We start from the raw sequence: 24,492 nt of genomic DNA, 5'->3' as shown, positions 1-24,492 counted from the left end.
CTACAGGCAATTGCTTCAGGCGAGCAATAATAAGTAGTGCAATATTATTTTCACAAATTTGTCATCCAAATTCAATAAAATCTTACCAATTTGTACTTTCTGCTAAATTTACAGGGGAAGACACAAAAAAAAAAATAAATCTACAGCACTCCCACATTTTGCATTTTTTGCATGAAATTATCACCATTTGGAAAACAAGAGTCATGGGGAAGGGGGTGTGATCTAACAAACATGTTACTCCCAACGGACCCAACTGGACCACCGCTGTCAAAAAACAAATTATATATTTCTGACCCTACCTGAATACAGTGTGCCCTGACTGTACTACGTTTTGGATCCAGAAACAAATGTAATGTTTGAATTCAAACAGATTTAGACTGATTTTACCAAGCTTGGTGAAAAGTGTAGCAAGTATTTCAAAGTAGAAGAAGAAAATGCTTATTTTATCCATTGGGCCCAATCCAATCTTGTTACTCTGCCCTGGGTGCCCAATCAGTCCATCACTGTCACTGTCATGAACAATTTATACTGTTACATCTCAGAGAATCTAAATGCGATATGACTTGCTTTACTACATCAGGACATGAAAATCAAGATCTTTCAAATTCGCTCACATTTGGGCCCTTTTGGGCACTGCCCTGCAGCCAATAAAGGACCCATCAAAGTGGCCTCATAGGGGCCAGCAGAACTATACAGGAGAACTGCATCTCTTGTCCAAAAATAATGATTTCTACCATGAAGAGAATGTGAAAAGTGTACTGACAGTGACTAAAGCACATGACGCACATCGCTAAAATGCATGACACCCGACGCACTATGGATGAAGAGCAATCACAATTGTTCATCTGAGCCGACGGGTCAGGTGAGCTGTTAAGTGTCCTCCCCCGTTCACAGAGACTGGATGAGGGCACGGTAAAGATGCCGGGGCTAGCCTTGGAATAAGAGTTGGTAGAAGCGAGCAGTGCTGCTGCCACGACCTTCACAAGACACCCCAGGGGATCTACAAAGTGTGGCACGCTGATAGGCCCTTGGTGAGATACAACGCCATCGCGCCTACGCCACGTAGGCATATTCGTCCGTCGCCTGGGTGCGCTCCAAGTACTGCTTGTCAATGAGCGCCTCGATGCACTTCTTAATCATGCTGATGCTCGGGGAAAAACGTGACCTCGCTTGGCCGATGACCTGAATGGGGTGAGATGAAAGCCATAAGAAATTCCTCAACTTAGTGCATTATTAGCTCAGAGTGCAGAGCCACTCAAAGTTATAAAATTATGAAACAAACAAGGAAAAGTAGAAATTACGCGGTGCGTAATATATATATGTCCCCGCCGGAAGTAGCATTTTGTAACAAAATGTGCAATATAGGTAAAAAATCAAGGTCAAAGGTCAAAGAAGTCAAAGGTCAAAATTCTGTGTAGAAGTTTTGAAGCCCTCACCTAGTGCCATCACATAAAACAAATGGAATCGAAATTGGGTTAGAAATGGCGAAGGAGTAGCATTTTGTAGCCAATGTACAATATAGGTCAAAAATCAAGGTCAAAGGTCAAAGAAGACAAAGGTCAAAATTCTGTGTAGAAGTTTTGAAGCCCTCACCTAGTGCTATCACATAAAGCAAACGGAATCGAAATTGGGTTAGAAATGGCGAAGGAGTAGCATTTTGTAGCAAAATGCACAATATAGGTAAAAAATCAAGGTCAAAGGTCAAAGAAGTCAAAGGTCAAAATTCTGTGTAGAAGTTTTGAAGCCCTCAACTAGTGCCATCATATAAAGCAAACAGAATCGAAATCGGGTTAGAAATGGCGAAGGAGTAGCATTTTGTAGCAAAATGTACAATATAGGTCAAAAATCAAGGTCAAAGGTCAAAGAAGTCAAAGGTCAAAATTCTGTGTACAAGTTTTGAAGCCCTCACCTAGTGCCATCACATAAAGCAAACGGAATCGAAATCGGGTTAGAAATGGCGAAGGAGTAGCATTTTGTAGCAAAATGTACAATATAGGTCAAAGGTCAAGGTCAAAGGTCACAACTGAAATTCTGTGTAGAAGTTTTAAAGCTCCCATGTAGTGCTATCATATAAAGCAAACAGAATCAAAATTGGCTCATAAATGACAGAGAAGTAGCAAATTGAACATTTTGATCACACACGGACGCACACACGGACGGACGCACGGACAGACGCACGGACGGACGGACAGACAGACGGACGCACAGACACACACACGTACGGAGCCCGTTTCATAGTCCCCTGCTCGAACTCGTTCGGCGGGGACAAAAAGAAGCAGTCCTTCAGCCCTCACTGGCAGAGTGTATTTGAAAATAAACCGGCTGATTCACCTTTTTATTTTTTTTTTTTTTGCAATGGCAGTCCTGACTTCAGTCATATACAGAGAAGTGCACAGATTCACCAATGATTTCATGGTTCACTTTGAAACATATCAGCTTACGCTTACTAGGTGTTAGTCTACAAGTGTATTCCTCTATCTATGAACAATGGTACAAAGCAACTGCTAATCTAACTATTCCTATAACATAATCATAATGAAAACATAACTCCTTGTGTGCCACCCTCCAAAGCCCCCATGTGCCTCAATGTTTTCAGACTGCAAAGCATGAGTACTTTTGGAAAACATTTTGTTTTTCAAAGCCACATATTTCTCTAAAAAGCATCCATGCTATAAAATGCAGTTTAGCAAAGTTGTAGAGAACATTACATGCTTAGTTTCCTGTGATGTACATTTTATGACAAAGCTATGGCTATTTTTCCTGCAAATGGCCAGAATTCAAAACTTAACAAGCAAAACGGAACACAAAATTGCATTCTTAGTCATGATTACACATGCTTTCAAGAATTATTCTGAGAGGCGTGACTTTTTTGAAGACACAGCCTCAACAGAAAACCAGAATTTACGAGCAAAAATCCCAATGGAACACTGCTATTTAGTCATCCCACACCCCAAGCTACATGTGTGAGGAATAGAATCGCGTGTAATGCCTTCAGTGCACTTTGCATACCTGGTATTGCAGTTTATCGATCAGTTTGTGTGCAGCCGTGTGTTTGCGCAAAATATGTGAAGTCGGCAAGCCGTCGACTGAGTTGGGCATGCGAACATGGCTCACAAAGAATCAAGTGGTTCATCAGACTCTGATCTCTTGGAGGCAAAAAAAAAAAAAAAATGCCCACACTAACCTCCTGAATGAGTATATTGTGCTTCAGCTTCTTGCGCGCCTTCATGATCCGCACGATGGCCGCCTGCAGGTACAGCTTCCTGTCCTCGTCCACTGCATTGTGGGTATGCTCCACCTCTTGCTGCACAGGCAAACCACAAAAGATGCAAGTGATCATACATGCACAAACAATGACAATGATTCTCCATATCGCATATAGCTGATATCGTTCGATACCTCCGATATCGTTCGATACCTCCGATATCGAACCTCTCAGGCTGGGACAGTAACTTCCGGTTATTGATTTGCGTGTGTGCTTTTCTATAGGCAAACTTACAAGCTTTGTTTTGGATCCAAAGAAATATATTTGTTTTAACTTTAGTTTGTTTATTTCCCGAATATAACTATCCATTACACCATGGGGTTTTTCTGTGAGGCAGCAGAGTGTACTTCTGATGATGCTAAAAGGAAAAAAACTGGACAAATATCCGTGCTCCGGGCAGTAGAGGTGCATCACATGCACAGGCCGCGAATATTTTTTCTGTACATGGAAACGCTATGGGCCTACTCTCTGCGCGTGTACATGCTCTCCACAGTCGACTGCATTTTTTCGAACCATGTTCGCCATGCCGCAGCGCCGGCTGCCTTGGCTGACAATCACGACGCACGATGAATAATGTCCCATAGCGTTTCCATGTACGGAAAAAAATGTTCGCCGGTAGCGCATCGAGCTAGCTCGCACGCATGAAACCGGAAGTCACTGTTCCAAGAATTAAGGGTAAAAAAATTAGAGCGCCACAGGCGTTCAGATTCGGAGAGCTATATGCGATAGGGAGAATTTCATCTTTGCAACTGATTGACAAATTCCCCTACATTGACGTAAATAAGCACTGATTTGATCAGTGTTTTAGTAGTAGCCATGATAAAATATCATGGGCGTACATACTCAAGCAGGATTCGAACCCAGGACCTCCTGATCACCGGACAGGCGTCATCTCCACTAGACCACCAAGCTTTCGCCCGACAGCAAGTGTTGGTTCTAATCCTTATAGCATGCATGCATGTGCTTATTTACGTCGATGTAGGGCAATTTGTCAATCAGTTGCAATGAAAACATCGAGACGGAAGAATTTCATGAATTTGAATGTTGTCTTTGTAATTTCACACAGATGTTGAACTGGAGAAAAATATATAAGACAAACATATACACATACAGGGAAACCCCATTAAAGCAAGGTCAGGACCACCATTTTACCGCATTACAGTCAGTACCTTGTTGTAAACATACTATAAAGACAACAACTGAATACAGTAATGGAAAATCAGGGCATTCATCTCATTATAAGCAGCACCTTGTTGTGAGTGAGCTTGTTATATGGGGGTTTCCCTGTGTGCAGACATATATCAGTGTCGCCGCAAGCTGTTTCCCTACATTAAAGGGTGTGAGCAGTTCTGGTTGAGGTGAGGATTTAGCTTTTAACGTTTTGCGAGATATTCAGAAACCACTCTATGAGATGTCAAAGAGCATGCAGTTCTAAGGGGTATCAAAAGTTTATTTGATGAAAATCGGTTTTGAAATGGCTGACATATCCAAAAACAAGGTGAAACAAAGAGATCCTAATAAATGGCGTGGCCTGTTGCCTTTTATTATTATCACTTTTTTGGATATCTCAGCCATTTGAAAACCAATTTTCATCAAATAAATGTTGAATCCTTCTTTAAAATTACATGTTCTTTCATATTTCATAAGAGGTTTCTCATTATCTCACTTAGGAATGTTATAAACCTGAATCCCCACCTCAACCAGTACTGTACAGTCCCTTAAATTTCCGTTACAATTGTGTGTTGATGTTGTTGTTATTGTTGTTGTTGTTGTTTACTTAAGATTCCACAGAAAAGCCTGAATACAAATCACTATTAAATAGGATGAAATATTGTAGATCAACAGCACAAACAAGCAAGCAATATATAATAATATCTCAATAAATGGATGCATAGATGAATAGATAGACAGATAGATAAATAGAATAGATAGATAAATAGACAGACAGACAGATAGATACAAAAATAGATAGATAGATAGATAGATAGATAGATAGATAGATAGATAGATAGATAGATAGATAGATAGATAGATAGATAGATAGGTAGATAGATAGATACTGTAAAAGTGGATATTTTCGCGCGTCTAATTTTTCGCCCTTGGCCGGGCAAAAAGAGTTTCACATGTTTTTAATTCTGCGGAATCATGACATCACGCACAGGAACATATGGCAAGCAAATATATTCGCGTGCTTTTATTTTCACGCTAGTTTCTGGTTGCGCGAAATGCGCGAAAATTTCAACACCGCGAAAATTTCAACTTTTACAGACAGTAGATAGATAGATACAGATAGATAAAATAAACTGATATACAGATTAACTGGTAGTTAGGTGGATACATACATTTGTAGATAGATAGATATGATAGATATTATGATACTATACATAGATAGACCCCTGTAGATAGACAGATACATCTGTAGATAGAAAGATTGATGTTTTTCAGCTCTTGACTGATTACTGGCTGAACGTTGCCTATATGTGGCAATTAGTGAAGCGGCGACTGTGCCAACTGTGCTCATCAAATATACAGCACCTGTGGTGGCTCCCTCTGTACGGCCATCGTGATTTTGAACTTTGTCCTCTTGTTGGAGTATGCGTGGTTTAGCGTGAAGCACGTGGTGTCGGTGAAAGCACCCTGGCAGCAAAACAAAAACAAAACGAAATTTAGCTGGAATCAGTTTCTCTCGTTTTGCCGTTCACAGTGTTTCTAACCGCTCATCACATCCTGGTTTGTTATCATGTTTCCTACTTGGCTGCCAACTTTCTCATTACACATCGGGCCGCAACACGGATGAAAATTTTGAACATTTCCATCATTGTACAACAGGTATTAAAATATTTGTATCTATCAGTACCAATCTGATCTGACTTCACTTTCAGTTTTTTTAAATATCAAAGCAATGTATGGTGTTATGAACAAATTCAGATATACTTGTATGTTCATTTGACAAATACTTTTTGTTCTATCCTATCTTTCTTTCTTTTTTTTTTCACAGCAATGTATGATGTTATGAATAAATTTAAACATAAACATGTATATCTGGAGAACATTTTTTTTCATAACAAAGAACAAGGAGACATATGAACAGATATCAAATAAGTCAAGGGTATTTTAGAGTGCTAAGCTATGAAATCAACAAGCCAAGCTGGAGTGTAAAATTCTGGGCCTTATGCTAAAACTTGTGAGATTACAAGGAGAGAGAAATGTTCTTCAAAGACTGAAAACGTACAATCTAAAACATTGAGTTTTTCTTTACATTAACCCTTCTGCTTCAGTTCATGTGTTTTTTTAAAACTTAATCTTCTCCAGAAATGTGTATACAACACACAATTCCACTCAGCTATATTCAAGGTTTTGTGTCCACCAAATTAATGCTGTCAAAAACTGCTGCAGCATCTGTGTTCAACAATCCAAAAATTTGTTTACCTGCACTGCAGCTTGCAAGTACTGTATCTGTTTCTTTGTAAGAACATCTAAAAAGCCCATAAACTTCTCTGGATTATCATCACAAACCCATTCCAGAAACAGTTTTTTTTTTTCTATTTAACTTGGATGTTAAAAAATCTGTGCAAATAAAATTGCCACTGATGTCTATTTCATTTTTTTAATTTATTTATTATTATTATTATTTTTTTTTTTTTTTGGGGGGGGGGGTTAGGTCTTTGATTGCTGAAAATAACTTTTTGTAACTTTCAGTTGTTTTCCATTTAGACAGAAATTAACAGGAGGAAATCTCATTGCACGTCCCCCAGAGGAACTTACTGCGGGCGTCTGTTCCAGGAACTTGACGTCCACGAGGGACTGGACCGTCTTCGCCAGCTCTTTCTCGTTGATCAACGCGCTGTTGACCAGCTCTGAATACTGGACACTGTCCTGGCCGTTGAAGATGAGCAAGACGGCCATCTGGAAGGTCGTCGTGGTGACGATGTAAGGCTTCTTCAGAAAGTTCAACTTCAGCTCAGCTGTCGGGCGGCACGATGCGGAGACGAGTACATGAAGGGCGCCACCATGTCAGGCGAACGCAAAGACACAATTTGCAAAGGCAAGAGGAAGACACAGTGAAAATATGTTTAATCCCTACTGCGCTTCATTCATGAGACGAATCATATCAGTGATAGTACTGGTTGCTACAGAGCATTCTAAAAATGTATGTCGAGGGACCTGAAAATATGAAACCCTCCTCATCCTTATCATACCATGATATCTTGAATGCAAAGGACTGCCACTTGCTACATCTGAATGGGATAATATAACTTACTGCAAAATATATAAATTTCGTACAAGTAATTGTTCTTGTTCAGGAAAATTGTGTTTGATAGTCTGTGGTTTTATTTGCAGAGCCATAACAATGCCTCGATATCTTTCACTGTCAACTGATCATGCTCCAAACACATACATTGTATATCTGCCACATATACATGTATGTACGCCACAAATAATCTATTATCACACTTACCTGTACATAAATGATGTAGCCAAGTTAACTTTCTACCAGGAAACTTTTCACTGTAGAAAAGTTCAAACTGTGATAAAAATAAAAGAAAATATAAGTGCTGATACATTGTTCCATAAGCACAGATAAAACATGAAAAATACACAACACTTAATATACATCAATACTCCAAACATTTACTTTTCATAACTGTGGCTGAAATTTAGTAGCCCTCTATCAGAAGATGACAGTTCATTTTCACATATTAATCATACTCCTTTCCTAATCAGGGATGAGATATCAAAAAGTAATTTCTTTTCTTTTATTATTATTATTTTACTATCAATTTGTATCATGCGACTACCCAAAGCATCTTCAAATGTTATCACTACATGGTGATCCAGTGGAAACAAAGACTAGCTCCTAAGTTAACCCATTGAGGACGGACTGACTTTGCTTCAACACACATTTCCCATGGACAACTGCCCAAGTATTCTCGGACTCGTCCTCAACGTGTTAAGAATAGTGTCAACATACGTAACATACCTAAATATGTGTCACTGATACAATAAATAATTTACAGCGAGACTCCTCATAGACCACCACAACAAATAGGCATATGAATGACTACAAGAACTGCAACAAACATGCACACCCACACACACACACACACACACACACACACACACATACAACACAACTCCACACACTGGTTTATGGAAGCTGGTTGCCTTGACGACACTCACCATTCTGACGCTCTTCTCCAGTTCCTGTGATATTGCAAAGTGTGTGAGAGCTGACTGGCCGAGAGGCCACGAACCAGTCTGAAATAGAAAACAAACAACAAATGGGGTGACAACTTATGTACATACAGAAATGAGGCTGCCAAGATGTATAGGGATGATTGTCCAGACAATCCTTCGCCCCATTTCAGACAAAATAAAGAAACAGCTGGCAAAATACTCATAAAGCTAGATTTGAAAAAAAGTTCTATACTTTTTTCACTTGCATTGCATGTACAGTATTCTGATGTCTGCCATTCATGTTTGAACCTTGACCTTTCCATATTCTACATTCTATATTCTATGACCCAAATTCACAAAGGTGGTACAATTGAAACCCTGGTTTAAACCATGGACAATTTGTATGGCGCGCAAAGTGTTGCATGGCTTATTTCGTTACAAAATCAATCATTTCATTGACGAAATGACTGATTTCGTAACGAAATAAGCCATGCGACACTTGGCGCTGCATAAAATTTGTCCATAGTTTCAATTGTACCACCTACATGAATTCGGGCCTATATTTCTGCATTCATGTGTCTTTCTATAGTCTGACACTTTCTTACTTTCACAAGATTCTGCCTGAAGAGTTTGTTTTTTTGATACCTTCATGTTCCCATGAATAGTGAGGTATTTTGGGGACTTTGATTGAGCACTGTGCCACATCAGAAAGGGGATGGGATTACCTGTTGACACAATGCTTTTAAGGTTCATGTTCATATACAGGAGGCAAGCACTTTTCAGAGGTTATATACGTGTAAAGGACTACATCACACTGCAAGAGAAATGTTCAAGCAATCATTCCCTTCAACATCTTCATTCACCTTGCTCATGTAGTCAAATACATAACCGCTCATATTTAGAATGTGAATGAAATGTTTATATACAGATACAGGTACGCTAATGTATGTATTTTTCAGAAGGTACATAATGCCTTCTAAATCATACTAAAAGAGAAACATTCATATGAGTTATGTCCTTCCACATCTTAATCCATCTTGCTAATTTAGTCAAATACACAACCACTCACAGTTAGAACGTAGACATACAATGTAATGTTCATAGAGAGATGCAGGCAAGCACTTTACAAATTACATAATAAAAAGCCCTCATAAAATCGCACTTCCAATATATGAGAAACAAAATGTATGATTAATATGCCATCCCCCGTCTGAACTGGCCTCATTCATAATAGTGAAATGCTTGACCACTCACGGTTAGAACATAGATGGAGAAGTTGATGCCGAGGTAGGTCTCCTTCTCCTGGCAGAAGTTGCTGAACTTGGCGTTGAGGTCCTCGCTGACCCCCATGTCGGTGAACATCCGATGCAGCTTGTTGGTGAACTCGTACCCACACGCTTGCTGCCACGGTCAAGAGGGGAGGAGCAGACCAGACGGAAAAAATATACAAAGTAGCCAATTGAGGTTCATGCAAGTTAAAGGAAAACAGACCCAGGATTCAAGAGGGTGCTATTGCATACACACACAGCAGTTTCATCCAGTTAACCTGTTGAGGACGGCCTGATCTTGCTACAACACGAATTTCCCATAGACCCCTGCCCGAGTATACTCGGGAATCGTCCTCAATGGGTTAAAACCGACATATATGCTATAACTTAGCTATGCATCTGCAATGTTCCAAAGATCCAAAAAATCTGATTCATACAGTATGTCGAAAGGGGACAAAATAGTGGCAACCTCAGTTCATCCATTGATTGGGGGTGTGAACATTGAACAAATGTAACCCATTGCATTTGACAAATCTAACCACTGTTATTTGATTTTCCTCCAATGTAATGTACACAGTGACATTCAGAGGTGGCAATGTGACGATGGCAAGATAATAAATTTCTGCAGGCAAAGTTCCCTGAGAACTTATTACAGTCCATATTTCAGTACTCACCTTGAGTTTGTTGATCATTGCCTCTTCTGCATCCATGGATGTGGACAGACCGTGTATCAGCCTCTTGGCCAGCATCCGTGCGTAGAACTGCTCAGGGCAAGAAACATCCAAAAACAATACTGTAAAACATGGAATGTTCACGTGCATTTTCATTTTGCAAATTTAGATCTTGTCTACACTATATGTACTGAATGTCAGAGGCAACTCGCAAAAATTTCATGCTGCGAATAAGGCCGTCGGCTCCCATTCCCGAAAATGTCATGCCGTGAAAGTATTGTGCTTTACAGTATAATGGCAACAAGTAACTTTCAAAACATAATGATATTTCATATACACTGTACAATGGAACCTTGTGTCAAGGACATCTGCTATATTACAATATCCTCATATAACAAGGGGATATGGCAGGTCCCCATGATATATATGTGACCCGCTGCAACAAAAGGATCTTAAAGTCGCTGACGGCTGAGCCGAGAAAATCGAGTTTGAAGTCACATCATCAAAATTGGTCGAAACAATCGGATATCTATTTTTGACATAATTCTGTAGTCTAATGTTTTGTCTATTGTCTGCCGAAATTTCGAAGCTAAGTAATCAATGGAAAGGCAAGAAATCAGTGTTCTTCCGGACCATGTTTTTCTGACTTTCAACGTAATAGAAATGTGTCCGAAGATTTGGATTTAGCGCCGCAGCTAGACTCCGCCCCCAGCAATGAGGGAGTGATCTTATTGGTCAGTGTGTGGCATCCTGATTACTGATTGGTCGTGCATAGACCGCTGGCGCTAAGCTTGAATGAACATCGTGGAGGTCGCTAGGAGCATGCCTTCTATTGTCAAGCGGTGAAAACTGTCTTGCCTCCCCTTGATCATGATAGCGTCGCAAGGAAAACTTTGAAGGCGTTTTTCTCAAAACTCTGCTTTCCTCGACCACTTGACATGCGCTGATAAAATCATTGATATCTCCGCAACCGAGGACTTTTATGAGTTGTGCTATATATGAAATGAAAGTAGAAGGGTAAGGGAATAATGTCACGCCATTTTCAAAAAATTGTCCTCCCCGACTTTCGGATCCTTTTGTTGTAGCGGGTCACATATTTCTTTGTTTCTGTAACCTAATAGAAGAAGATAAAAGCTACAAAACACTCACATATCCAGAGGTTTAGCTACACATATAACAGTATATAAAATCATCTTCATTGCTGGATGACAGCACATTTTGGAAACTCAAATTTAAAAATAAAAGATATCCAGGAAGAAAAACATGTAATCATCCTTTACAAGTGAATTTCTTTTTCTTGAATGCATTCTTTATTTCAACATTTCGAGAGCCCCTGTGAATAAAGTCCCATCCCCATGCACGCATCTCACCCTCTGGAAGATGTCTTTGTCGTCGATGTACCGGAAGACCAGAATGCACTGGCCCAACCTGTCATCCAGCTCCGATTCGCTGCTCCCCTTGGAACTCTTCTTGAGTAGTGCGTCACAATGCCTGGCCAGCTGCATGATGGAAACAGCAAAACACATGAGCAAAGTGGCACAAAACTGGATAAGAATAGCAGCTCTGTTGAAAAAAGCAACAACAACAACCAAACAATATATAATATTCAGTTCATCCACTACTCCAAGCGATGCTTTCAGTCAGCACAACATAGGAACCCTCAGTGAAATGCAAGAGACTGCCATGGCAGAGTAGAAGCCTGAGTCTGGCTACTTTGTTTTGTTTTGAGAGGGGGTGTTTTTTGTGTGAGTGTACAAGGAGTTGTCGATATAGGGTCGCATGTGTGCCTCATCTAAATTTATAATCTTACATCAGAAAAGCAAAGTCAATTCAGGATACAAGATAAACACATTCTCCAATGAAATATTAAAGAAAATTTCTATCACAAAAATGTTAATGGCAAGGAGCTGGCAAACTGCAGCAAAATGGAGAATTTAGAGAAGGATGAGATTTGGCCTGCGATTCAGAAAACAGTTTTTCCATAATTTTCCGAAACATAATCTTTAGAGTCTTTGCACACATTGCAAGATCTGAAACCATCATTTTCCTCCAAAAGATCTATTAATATTTCATCCTTGGGACACTTACTTTTGTTCACAAATCAGCACATCTGCTGGCTTTGCTTTAATTGCTAAATGGCACAGAAAGTCTGCAATTGACTGCCACTGAACATGGATTATGGGAATTTTACTTGTCTTCATTATATGACAATGTCCTCCTGTGAGACTTCAGAATTTTTCCTTCTGAGTGAGTTGTCTCTTTCTCATTACAGCTATTTTGGGGGGTTTCCTTTGTTTTTGTTTGTTTGTTTGTTTGTTTTGTTTTTTGGGGGGATTCCTAAATGATTATGAAGTAGCTACACAACACACATACAACTGTAGCGTATACAGTGCACTCCCATTATAACGAACACGGTTATAACAAAATTTCGGTTACAACAAAATAAAAATCCAGGTCGCAGAATTACTGGCCTAATGTTTTTATTGTTTATTTGTCCAGTTATAACGAAATATTGATATAACGAAAGAAAACTGCCGGTCCCAAGGACTTCATTATAACAGGAGTCCCCTGTAGTCACAAGGGGTCTAGAGTGATCTCACACAATGATACACTGTCAGTAGAAAAAAGCAGTTGTGGCCGCTAGGATCTTACCAGTTCTGGCGATCTGCTGGTGACTTGTTTTGAAGAAATCTTGTGGTTGACTACAGATGAACACGCCTGCAGTGTAAATCGATTGTAAAGTCAAAGTACACATACATTGTAAGTTTTCCTGGCTCTACAACCCTATTTAATTTATCTCTTTTGCAAGCTCTCTCACTCTCTTCCTCTCCTCCCTATCCACATTCCAATCTACATTGTATGTTTTGATTTACGTGTCCATCTGCTGTATATGCCATTTATTTCGCAGGGTTTCTATACTCATGAAGTTTCCAAAGTCGGTTGCTTTTCATGAGTATATCAAACAATACACGGAAATATTAACTCTGATCCCCACATGAATATAATGTGCCTATGTGCATTTCACTGTTCATCACTGTACTCAGAAACCGCAAATTTAAAGGTGCATAGTCCCGGTAGTGTAGAGGGCGCTGTTGATGACACTGCCGATCACCGTTAGCATTGATACGAAGATTGCCAAAGTTGAACTGTGTCATCAAGAGTAAAGCACGTAGGTGTTGCTAAGTAATGTTGCCTTCGTTGTCTTCTCCGTGAATCACGCAGTCTGTAGTAATGCCAGGATGCATGCATATGTGCTTCTTATTATGACATCACAAAAGAAGTTTGCTAAAGCTGTCATCCCCCTCAGCCGAATCATGTGCCGAGCTGTGATCGGACCACTGCGTACAGTGGATCGGTCTTCTTCGGACTCGGGGAAGTGGGCCACAGCGTAAGCGCCAAAGAGGAGTCGATAGCATAGGTCTCTATAGGAAACTTGGACCGTGCGCACGCGTATGCATTTGACTAAAACACCGGGACCATGCACCTAATAACCATTCACAAAATTGTTAGAAAGCCCTGATTCATGAAAATACAGACTCACAATTGAAATGGCATATACAGCAGCTCGTTACATTTCTAGGTATATACAGTACCAAAATGAGGTGTATCTTTCTCTTCATAAACATATAAATACATTTCTATATATTCATCTGTTTTTCTACCAATCAGTCCATCTGTCTATACATTTATCAACTTGTTGGCAACTTGAGTATGAAATGTAAGAACGAGGTTTATGCAACCAAAATAATATTTCGACAGAGCATAGTTTCTTACAGGAAGCACACACACACACACACACACACACACACACACACACATACTTTAAATGCATGTGAGAAGAGTCTGCAATGTCAACATGCAAGGGTCCTGGATGAGAGATAACTTCTGAGATATTTTTGAAAATAATTGACTTCATTGCTTTAATAGAAGCATTGAAAGTGATAGAGAAAGAGATTAATTACATGGCACAGATCATTACTTCAATTACCACAGCTACGACGTTCACAATGACACCGCAAACTCTTCACAAATACACCCACGCACACACACACACGCACACACACACACACACACACACACACACACACACACACCTAGTACCTACAATCATCCTGCAAACCCACACATTCGAATTACATATACATTTAGTACAGCCAGTCTGTACCACAATTCTCGCACTCTGCACTTTACGGATCATCACCAGGTAATGCAAATACTATTGTTACCACCATAATCACAACTGGAAATAGGGAGGGGGAATAAAAATTCATGGCATCAGCACATTACCATATCAAGTGACTTGGTGAAAAGCTGATCCTTGTTGAAGACAGTAGCAATCATTTCAGAGAACTTTGTGTGCAGGGCCAGCATGGCATCAACAAACTGAACTGGTATCTGGAGGACCAAAAGATGAAAAGAGACCCCAAGTCACATCCACCTCTCTTCTAATAACATAAATATTGTTGTCTTGCTAAGTCTCTTTTTCACACCGATGCAAATCAAAAGGTATATGTGCGATCTTAAAGGACAAGTTCACCTTCATAAACATAAGGATTGAGAGAATGCAGCAATACTGGTAGAACACATCAGTGAAAGTTTGAGGAAAATTGGACAGTCGATGCAAATGTTATGAATTTTTAAAATGTTTGTGTTGGAACCGTTGGATGAGGAGACTACTTAGGCTCATGATGTCATATGAGTACAACAGTATAAAGAAAATGTAAAGAAAATTCAACATATTTTCACTTTTTTCGCATAATAAAAGAGCACTTGACTTGCCTCTTTCTAAAGGCAATGGGAATAATATTACCCATAACATATGTCACTAAAGAGTCAAGAGAATGTGTACTTTTTTCAAAAGATGAAATTTTGTGAAATTCTCTTTATATTTTCCTTATATTGTTGTACGCATGTGACATCATACACTGCAGTAGTCTTCTCATCCAGCAGTGACTGCACAAAAACTTCAAAAATTCATAACTTTTGAACGGATTGTCCGATTTTCCTTAAACTTTCACTGATGTGTTCTACTAATATTGCTACATTCTCTCAATCCTTATGTTAATGAAGGTGAACTTGTCCTTTAAGGTACATGTATGGTATTGTTCATACTGCTTTGTTGTTGTTGTTTTTTCACTCTTTGTAATTCCCAGTGTAATATCTTGTCCACCATGAGATATATCTTTGTACTTTGGTGCTTCAGATTACAGAACGACATTATTTGTCTGTAATGCTGATCGGTTACTTGTACCTTCACATATTCAAGATAACTTGTGTGTCATATCGTGTGAAGCCAACACTACTGGGTACACGCAAGATTTACCAAAAGACAATGGTATATCTGGGCACATAACCACCTATTTGGCCTTCTGGAGTCGGAGTGAGTTTATCAATATTTACTCTGTGTAATGACTTCCTTAATCTATTGTTCACATTACATTATGCAAGAAGCAGAACACACAACAACACAAATATCACATTCTTAGCACTCTCACTGTCTCTTTTGAACTCAAGCTTCTAAAAACAACTGATATCCCTTTACATAAAACCCCCTAAATAAAACATGAGCTTTACAAGAAACAAAGTATCCACTACACAGCATATCTGCTCCTAATGCTAGCATCATTCTGTTTCTGAGGTACATTGTAAATATATGTGTATCTGAATTCATCATCGCATGGATGGGATGGGTCAATTCTCGTAAGAAAATGCTTCATTTTCTTCAATGACATCCTCCATTTCCAAATGAACCCCAAGATTATTACAGTGGCACATGCAAATACTGAAAACATACAAAAACTGTCTCACATTATCTCCATGCAGTCCGGCTATGGCTTGTCGACCTGAATGTAACAGATTTAGGTGAGGGAAAAATGTCAAGATTTAAGGCTGCATTTTTCTAAACAAAATCTTCACAAGAGCCTCAAAATCGCCATTTTGACAGTACAAACATTAAGTAGTACAAAACATTAAGTCCAGAGTAAAGGTTCTCTCCTAAAATCAGGGACAAGATTTGAACAGTCACAAAATGTTGGAATCAACACACACGACGAATCATGCTTCAAAACTCTGGACAAGATTTGGCATTATAAGCTAAACAACAACAATAAAACAAGATGAAATACATATTACAAAATTAATGTATATTCAACTTACCAATGTTTCATTTCTACCACTGACTCTGTTTTGTAAATAACAATATCTCATTTCTTTCATTGTTTTCATTCATAAATTAATTCATTCTTGAAATTTGGAATTGGAAGAGCATCAGTAGGCCTATGTATAAAAAAAAAAAAAAAGAAATTTCAAGCAGAGAGTAATCTCACATTTTTGTTTAAATTTTAGATATACATGAGTGAAGCATCATAATCTTTCCAACGGACACTAACCTTTAGTACTCATCCACAGGTTTCTATTTTTGATACCTGCAAGTTAGAAGAGCAAACTAAACATTCCAACCACCCCACCCATCTCCCTGGGTGGTGACACAACAGTTGCTCCTGCAACAATTGCTCCGGTCATATTTTCTCCAAGGACGTACAGTTAGGGTGAAGGTTGTGATGGGGTTTTAGGTTTAGTTTGATGTGAGGATTAAGATTAGGGTGAAGATTACGCCTGTGAGTAGAATTTATGTTTGGCTTAGTGTGCAGATATTTAATGAGAGCAATTGTTGCAGAAACAAATGTCATGGAACCCCCCTGGGTAGTCTAAATCTGAAGTTGCTGGAAGGTATTCTATAGCCACTAGAGGACTCACCTGAATCTACTATGTGTGCCTCCAGCTCCTGCACCATAATGCTGAGGCCGTTGGGGATAGGTTTCAGCAGCTCGTACATCCGCGACAAATCTGCAGATTCCAGGGGGATAAGAAAATAATTTTGTAGTCATTTATCTACAAAATGCTGACAGACAGACAAGAGTCTGTGTCATTTCAACTCATCTTCTGCCGTTTCACACAGCTTGGTTTGGCAAATAATCATGTCCATGTCTCTGAGAATAAGCCTGTACTTTGTCAAATGCATCAATGTTTAAGCATGGAGCTGTCCAGCTAGTCTTAACTCAAGACAATGACTGGCATTAAGCCAAAGATACATCATTTCAGCAAAATGGATTTAAAGACCTAATAAAATGCTTGCAAAATTTTTTAATATGCAAAAGAAATGTAAAATATATGTCATGATTATCAATGTTAATATGTTGTCAGTGTCGTTCCGGTTTTCATTGCTTCTAGAAACTCCCCCAAATATCACATTTTTGGAGGACCCTGTTGCAGCTTTTGCGAAAAAGTTAGTCACGTGACCAACACCCCTGAACCGATTGATGACGTATAAGCACGGAGTTGTGCTCAGTTAGCAGACGCCGCTCAGCACAAGCACTCAGATTACTAGCTTGGTACACGCGCGTACACGATAGCTAGCCCGGCCAGGCCCGGGCCCCGCGGGATGTGCGCTCCCGGTCGACACACTGACTGTCGACATGTACGCATTACCACGTACATTATCACTAAGTTTAATAGCTTGCACAGATACCTGGTACCTCGAGCATAATGTCTTCCCCTATATGGGTAAACTTCGACAATACGACATTGATGATGATGATGGAGACTGCAGCTCTGACGATAGCGGGTCTTTTCGACCTCTTCTTTTCCGCTATCGTCAGAGCAGGCACATGAAGTTGAAGGGGAAGATGGGGAGGGAGAGGCAGCCGATGAACCAGAACATTATCGTGGGGCTGCACCTTACCGATATGAACCAGCTGCATCTCCCCCGCTGCCAGTGCAAGAGCGTATGAACATGGCACCAAGCCCGAGAATAGACCTCACGGAAACGATCGCCTGGGAAATACAGAGTGGTATGTCTGGTATGCCCCCATATAGTTTAACGTTAGAAAGGATACACTGTATTCTACATGACTGACATTGTAAGTTGTAACTGTCTAGTAAGTAGATTAGAAGAACAGGCCCAGCTCGCTCACAAAGTGAGCGGCTACTCCGGCCGCAGCAAGCAAGCGGGAGCGTCCCGGCCGTGGCCTGGCCCGTCGGCCGGCGCTTACAAGTTAAACTACCACTGGGTACCAGTAGTAGTCTAGTAGTAGATCTAGTAGCAGTCTACTAGTAGTTATAAGTAGTCTATCAATGACAATAGTGCAGCGCAGCACCTGCTATGCGCTCGCTAGCTCGCTCCCCCGCCAGCGCTAGCCAGTGCAGCCGCCGGCCGCGCGCCGGCTGTCGCTGCGCTGCGCTAGCATAGCCTTGCCAGCTCGCTGGCTACGGCTAGACTGGTCGTGAACGACTCCGTTCTTAGACGTCATCACAATTTAGAAGTGATAGTGCGCCGCATGCGGTGAAAGTATAGCAAGTTTTCCAAAACCGAGGAAATTGCATCCATTATGTTAACAAATATAGAACAAAATTCAGAACAGTAAAAAACCCCGCACAACCATAGAATTACTTAGAATTTAACATTTAATATTATTACATCATTGAGAAAAAAATGCCTAAACCATTTTATTAGGTCTTTAAGACAACATAATGAAAATCATGCAGTGTGTAGGTATTCTGTGTGAGAGAGAATATTGACAAATGTGCTGATAGCAATTTTAGTGCTTTCACCTTTCTCAGGGATCAATCAATAAGTTACAGTATGTGGGTGGGGAAATAACAAAAGACATGGACTTGATTGAGTATCTTGAGCTCTGGTCATGCATTCTTTGTGACTAAAAGCCAATATAGGCTGCTACATTGATCTCCTAAGGCAGCAAAGCATAATCGACTTGTTTCAAATGTTGCAATGTGTGATTGGTCTGATGTGATGGTGTGCAGACTAGCATTCTATTGAAATGGAAACTTGTCCATTGGACTGACTCTTGAAGTGACTTTGGTCTACAGTGGAGACTGGTGAGCAACCACAACTCACCTTGCCTCTGCTCATTCCGGACCATCGTCCGGCACTCTGAGTGCAGCAGCGCCATGTGGTCGGCCACCATTCTCTTCTGGCACTCTTCCAGCATCCGATGGTAGGAGCTGGGATGGAGGAACTTGTGGCTTCTCAGCTGCTCCTCTTGTAATCTCTGTAAGACCTGGTGGGGGGGGGGGGGGGGAGACAGGTGTGTGAGGTGGGGCGATGGAGGGGACTTCATATTACTGTATAAGCTGTTATTTTCGCGTATGGATATTTTCCCGGATGAGGAGGTCACAGACATTTTCGCGAGATGCTGTTTTGCAATTAGACCGAGGCTATCGTATGTGCACTAATGATTGTCCATAAATCTAATGTGATTAAGATCAGGTGGTGATAATTTTGCATGTTGTTAAATTCCCAGCCCAAAGTGAGTTTCCAAATTTGTAAAGATTAAACTTTACGAAATAACAGCTTTTACAGCACATGTTTTAAAGACCCAGTAGCATGGGGAGACTATGGAGTGGGAAGGTTAGTCTGACTTGGATATACACTGTACAGTTGAACCTCTCTTATCCGGCCTCCCTTTATCCGGATCTCTCTATTATACGGACGCAATCTCGCCGTGATTTTTTTTTTTTTTTAATAATTACGGGAGGAAAGGGGGATTCCCAAATCCTTGAGAACTCCTACACAAACACACATGAATTACATATTACTTCCAACATGATTAACATACATTACATCAAATTTCCTTCCAAATTGCTTACCTTCAGACATTTTAACATCCCCAAACATCCCCAAATCATCGCAAGAACATGGAGAGATTATGCGCTCGAGTCCTCTCATATCACATTGCCACATATAGGTCCATACACAGCCGTCGATATGACTAGATAGACATGCATTGTTTCGAGTCATTGGCTGAGCAACGAATGATATTGAACACTCAAAAATTGTTCACACACAGTACACACACAAAGAGAGAGAGGGAGAGAAAGTGTGGGGAAGAGAGCAACCCAATCGCAATGCGCTATCACTTTTTACCTTGGGCCCGGTACGGTATTAGGTAATGTAGCTGTCTGTTACTGAGTGTAACAATGAAAAGGTTGCAGTATATACACATTACTACAATGTGGTACTACATGTACAATGGGCTACATCAGTACATGTGTATGTTATGTACATGTATAAAGCATTGAGTCTCCCGTATCCGGCCAAATCCCTTATCCGGATGAGCCCCGGTCCCGACTTGTCCGGATACGAGAGGTTCAACTGTATTTGAGGATCCTTGTAAAGAATTGTATTCAGCTTTATCACTAATCTCTATGTAAGTATGCACACAGCTGAAGAATCTTGACTCTAGTCAACCATTACCGATGCACATATTTGCTGATCTGTGCTATTTGTGGTTTTTTAATGTATCCCGATGGCAGCAAATGAATCGGATCACCCAAAAATCCCCACGCTTCTGGGTCTTAAACCAACCTTCAGCCAAACCTCTGTACAGAAGCCACTCCTGGTAAACATACATGGCGGCCTTCATAGGCAGATGACCATTATAGACAGGCAAGCAGCAAGTTGGCTACTACGTACATCAACCTTGACTACACTACTAGTATTGCTTGAGCAAGAATGCAGAGATGATTTCTTATTCCCCCCCCCCCCTCTCTCTTTCCTTTTGTTTTGTTTTTTTCTTTTTGTCTAAATGCACTCATGACTCTGACAGTATTTCTCAGAAATATTGATGATTACTGCCTGTAGTTCCCACAGCATATTTGCTGTGTAGTTTTCCGTCAATTATGTAAACTCTGAAAATCTTCCATTTTTGTACAATTATTGTCAATGAGAGAAATTGGTTTCATACTACGAGCCAAGAAACTGAAGAGAACAAACGTACAGTAAAGACCCCAAAGACTTTCGTACGGCTTATCATAAAATCTCTACTGCTTCGGTTCCTGGTATTTGAATGTCACAAAGGTGAAAGGTCACAGACTGGTTCACAGTGTGGCAAGTTCTTACCTTTTCCATGTACTGCGAACAATTGTGGTTCTGTAATAACCTGGCTGATTCCTTCCTGTAGAAAGCTCCTGTCTGCTCCAAGCACTTTGTTTCAAAGAGGTCTTGATAAAGCTGCAGTGGTCGAAAAGGAAGGAAATCAAGATAGTTTGCTGAGCGAGGTCACCTCTTTTCTGAAAACCATGTGGCTATTATGTCATCAAAACTTTACCCTAATACAATGTACTTCCACCGTAAACAAGGCCTGGTAAACGAGTTCTGACCTAACCATTGAGATGCAATCTTTGCTGGTTGTCTTATTTGGGTATACACCTCAAAAATATGTTTTGAATCTCCAGGACTATCCACAGAAAGTTTGATTTACATATGCATGTGTACATCTATATATCAGCAGCTTACCAAGAACGTGAATATTTAATTTCTTTTAGGAAATAAATTCTGATTTCAATGTGACAGCTGCTAAAACAACCTATATTTGTTGAAGGTCAGTTTCACTCTTGCATATCTTATCTTTACACAATGTAATTTCCAGGGTAAGATACAACGTATTCCTAAATTTGAAAATAACAAGACACTCCACACTTGCAGACAACAGTTCTAGGCCTCAAATACACACACAAACACACACACACACACACACAAAGTAGAACAAAAAATGCTGCATACTCTGATACTTTGATTTCTTAGAAATAGAAACACAAAGGAAGACTCCTGTTACCTTCAGTTGTTCTTTTTTCCTGTACTGTTCCACTTCTACCAGTGAGTTGATGACACTATGCAACACGGACTGCTGAGTATCCTCCCCGGCTCGATCCCTGCACGCAAATGTGAAAACATATCTTTCATCACGACCAAAACAATACCTGACACTTTGCCAGGGCCCTTTAAATCCAAACACTTGTGACAGCAGCTATACAGAAAAGAGCTGTACATTATTCAGAGATGTCCATTTTCATTGACTCAAGATAAATCTTGCAAACAAGGATATTGGCATTTAACTCCTGTTGGAGTTATCACATGTATGTTTAAGATGATACCACAAGATGGATGTTATTATTATTATTATTATTATTATTATTATTATTATTATTATTATTATTATTATTATTATTATTATTATTATTATTATTATTACTATTATCTTTATCTTTATCATTATCATTATCATTATCATTATTATTATTATTATTATTATTATTATTATTATTATTATTATTATTATTATTATTATTATTATTATTACATTAATAAAATCATTATTATTATTTTGTTATTCAACATTTTATTGGAGGACTTTTGCAGGAAGCATCACATGAAATACAGTGACATTCACTTCTTCCTATATTAGAAGTGGACTGCACTTTATACCAAATTTCCCCCAATGAGTTTATGATGAGTAGGTACTAGAGTGCTCACTGGCCATACACCCCTGAATAATTGCTCTGTGATTGCATGGGAAGACGTGAGGCGGTAGGGTCACCCCTCATGCTAACACGCTACCAGAAGAGCAACCAAGGAGCAGCCAAATCAGAGAGTGTACAATTGTGTAAAAGTTCAAAAGTTCAAAACGCCCTGTAAAAAATGTTACTTGAACGCTCAAAGGAAAGTTTTGCTGTTGTTTTGTGGTTTGTCTACTACACCTGTGAAACACAACCATTGCACAGAGAGAATTGAAATAAATAGATAGAGCACCAAAACATAGAAATATGAATTCTGGAATTTGATGGGTGAACATGAATGAAGCACGTTTTGGGTCAATGGGAACAAAGTGGGAGAGTGACACCGTTCTTTGCTGCCCTCACCTGTGCATATCTCTCAGTAAGAGCCCCTGCAGTTGAGTGTTTAGTGGCATGATCATGAGCCTCTTCCAGATGTCAAGGGCAAGCTGTATTCAATATGAAAAACAAAGACAAAACAAAGACAGAAAATTGAGCAATGGCTATCTGTCTAACATCTAACTGTATAGGGATGTACAAAATGGGTATGAATCACACCTGTTAAGACTTCCTGTATAAGAAGACCAGAGAGCAAGACGAGTTCCTTCATCCATGCAGGCTATGCACAGCGAATTTTTCCCTTATGCTTCAAACTTATAGTATTACATAGCGGTATTTACAGTGGGTTTGTAATCATTTTATTAAATAACAATTTAAAACTACAATATCTTATCTCTAAAAGCGTATCAAGTGTTTAAAATTTAAAAAGGCATATCCTGGTTGTTGTTTTTTTTTTTGTGTGTGTGTTGTTGTTGTTTTTCTTTTTTGTTGTTGTTGTTTTTTTTTTTTGGTTTTTTTTTTTGTTTTTTGGGGGTTTTTGGGTTTTTTTTTTTTTTTTTTGGGGGGGGGGGGTCGAAGAAGGTGAAGGAGGGGAAGGGGCAGCTGTCCCTGTCCTGTTGCTGTCCCCCCCCCCACCCCCAACCCAACATACATAGAACTTCCCACTGCCCTCCTCCGTGCCTAAATGTTTCCAATCCAGTCTTTTACATACACACATAGCAAAACTAAAACAATATTTGAACTCAGATGGGTTGGTGTGTTACATAAAATGGTGCAACCAGTGTGGGTAATGTCAAGTGTCCTGATTGGAATATAAAAAAGAGGTGTTTTGATTAAAAAAAAAATGCACAAAAAAAAAAGAGGACAAGAAACTGGACTGACCTCTCCAATGTCCATCAAGTCTTCCTCAGCGGTATCTGCATAGGTTCCAGTCCTAAATCTATCTGGATCACTTGTCTTCTGTTTCCTACTGTGCTGGTTTAAGTACCTTGAATTTGAATAGAAAATCAAAACAATAAAAATCATCTCTTTCAAATGTGCAATATATTATGTTCCTTCAGTATGAACAAGAATATAAAAAAGAAGACTATAAAGATGAAGATGAAGAGAAGAAGAAGAAGAAGAGGAAGAAGAAGAAGAAGAGGAAAGAAGAAAGAAGAGGAAGAAGAAGAAGAAGAAGAAGAAGAAGAGGAAGAAGAAGAAGAGTGAAGAAGAAGAAGAGAAGAAAAAAGAAGAAGAAGAAGAGGAGGAAGAAGAAGAAGAAGAAGAAGAAGAAGAAGAAGAAGAAGAAGAAGAAGAAGAAGAGGAAGAAGAAGAAAGAAGAAGAAGAAGAAGGAAGAAGAGGAAGAAGAAGAAGAAGAAGAAGAAGAAGAAGAAGAAGAAGAAGAAGAAGAAGAAGGAAGAAGAAGAAGAAGAAAAA

At 39.6% G+C, this 24,492-nt stretch overlaps 1 protein-coding gene across 1 annotated transcript in view; it reads right to left on the bottom strand.

The window, feature by feature from the left end:
* Nucleotides 1-330: 330 nt before the first annotated feature.
* Nucleotides 331-24,492, bottom strand: part of LOC140244121 (cullin-2-like) — a 28,943-nt gene continuing 4,781 nt past the window's right edge. The window contains exons 5-22 of the mRNA XM_072323766.1: nucleotides 23,955-24,060; nucleotides 23,100-23,182; nucleotides 22,016-22,112; nucleotides 21,301-21,411; nucleotides 19,297-19,459; nucleotides 17,139-17,228; nucleotides 16,191-16,225; nucleotides 14,670-14,777; nucleotides 13,035-13,100; nucleotides 11,753-11,881; nucleotides 10,386-10,472; nucleotides 9,698-9,844; nucleotides 8,447-8,524; nucleotides 7,725-7,791; nucleotides 7,031-7,230; nucleotides 5,801-5,902; nucleotides 3,185-3,304; nucleotides 331-1,182 (exon numbers count right to left, since the gene is read on the bottom strand). Of these exons, the coding sequence (XP_072179867.1) occupies nucleotides 1,054-1,182; nucleotides 3,185-3,304; nucleotides 5,801-5,902; nucleotides 7,031-7,230; nucleotides 7,725-7,791; nucleotides 8,447-8,524; nucleotides 9,698-9,844; nucleotides 10,386-10,472; nucleotides 11,753-11,881; nucleotides 13,035-13,100; nucleotides 14,670-14,777; nucleotides 16,191-16,225; nucleotides 17,139-17,228; nucleotides 19,297-19,459; nucleotides 21,301-21,411; nucleotides 22,016-22,112; nucleotides 23,100-23,182; nucleotides 23,955-24,060 (1,918 nt within the window). The 3' untranslated portion in view covers nucleotides 331-1,053. The remainder of the gene's footprint in view (nucleotides 1,183-3,184; nucleotides 3,305-5,800; nucleotides 5,903-7,030; nucleotides 7,231-7,724; nucleotides 7,792-8,446; nucleotides 8,525-9,697; nucleotides 9,845-10,385; nucleotides 10,473-11,752; nucleotides 11,882-13,034; nucleotides 13,101-14,669; nucleotides 14,778-16,190; nucleotides 16,226-17,138; nucleotides 17,229-19,296; nucleotides 19,460-21,300; nucleotides 21,412-22,015; nucleotides 22,113-23,099; nucleotides 23,183-23,954; nucleotides 24,061-24,492) is intronic.

The sequence above is a fragment of the Diadema setosum genome, chromosome 20 (genome assembly GCF_964275005.1).
Source record: "Diadema setosum chromosome 20, eeDiaSeto1, whole genome shotgun sequence".
Lineage (NCBI taxonomy): Eukaryota > Metazoa > Echinodermata > Echinoidea > Diadematoida > Diadematidae > Diadema > Diadema setosum.
Note: the sequence above shows the minus strand (reverse complement) of the source record. Positions and strands in the feature narration are given on the sequence as shown.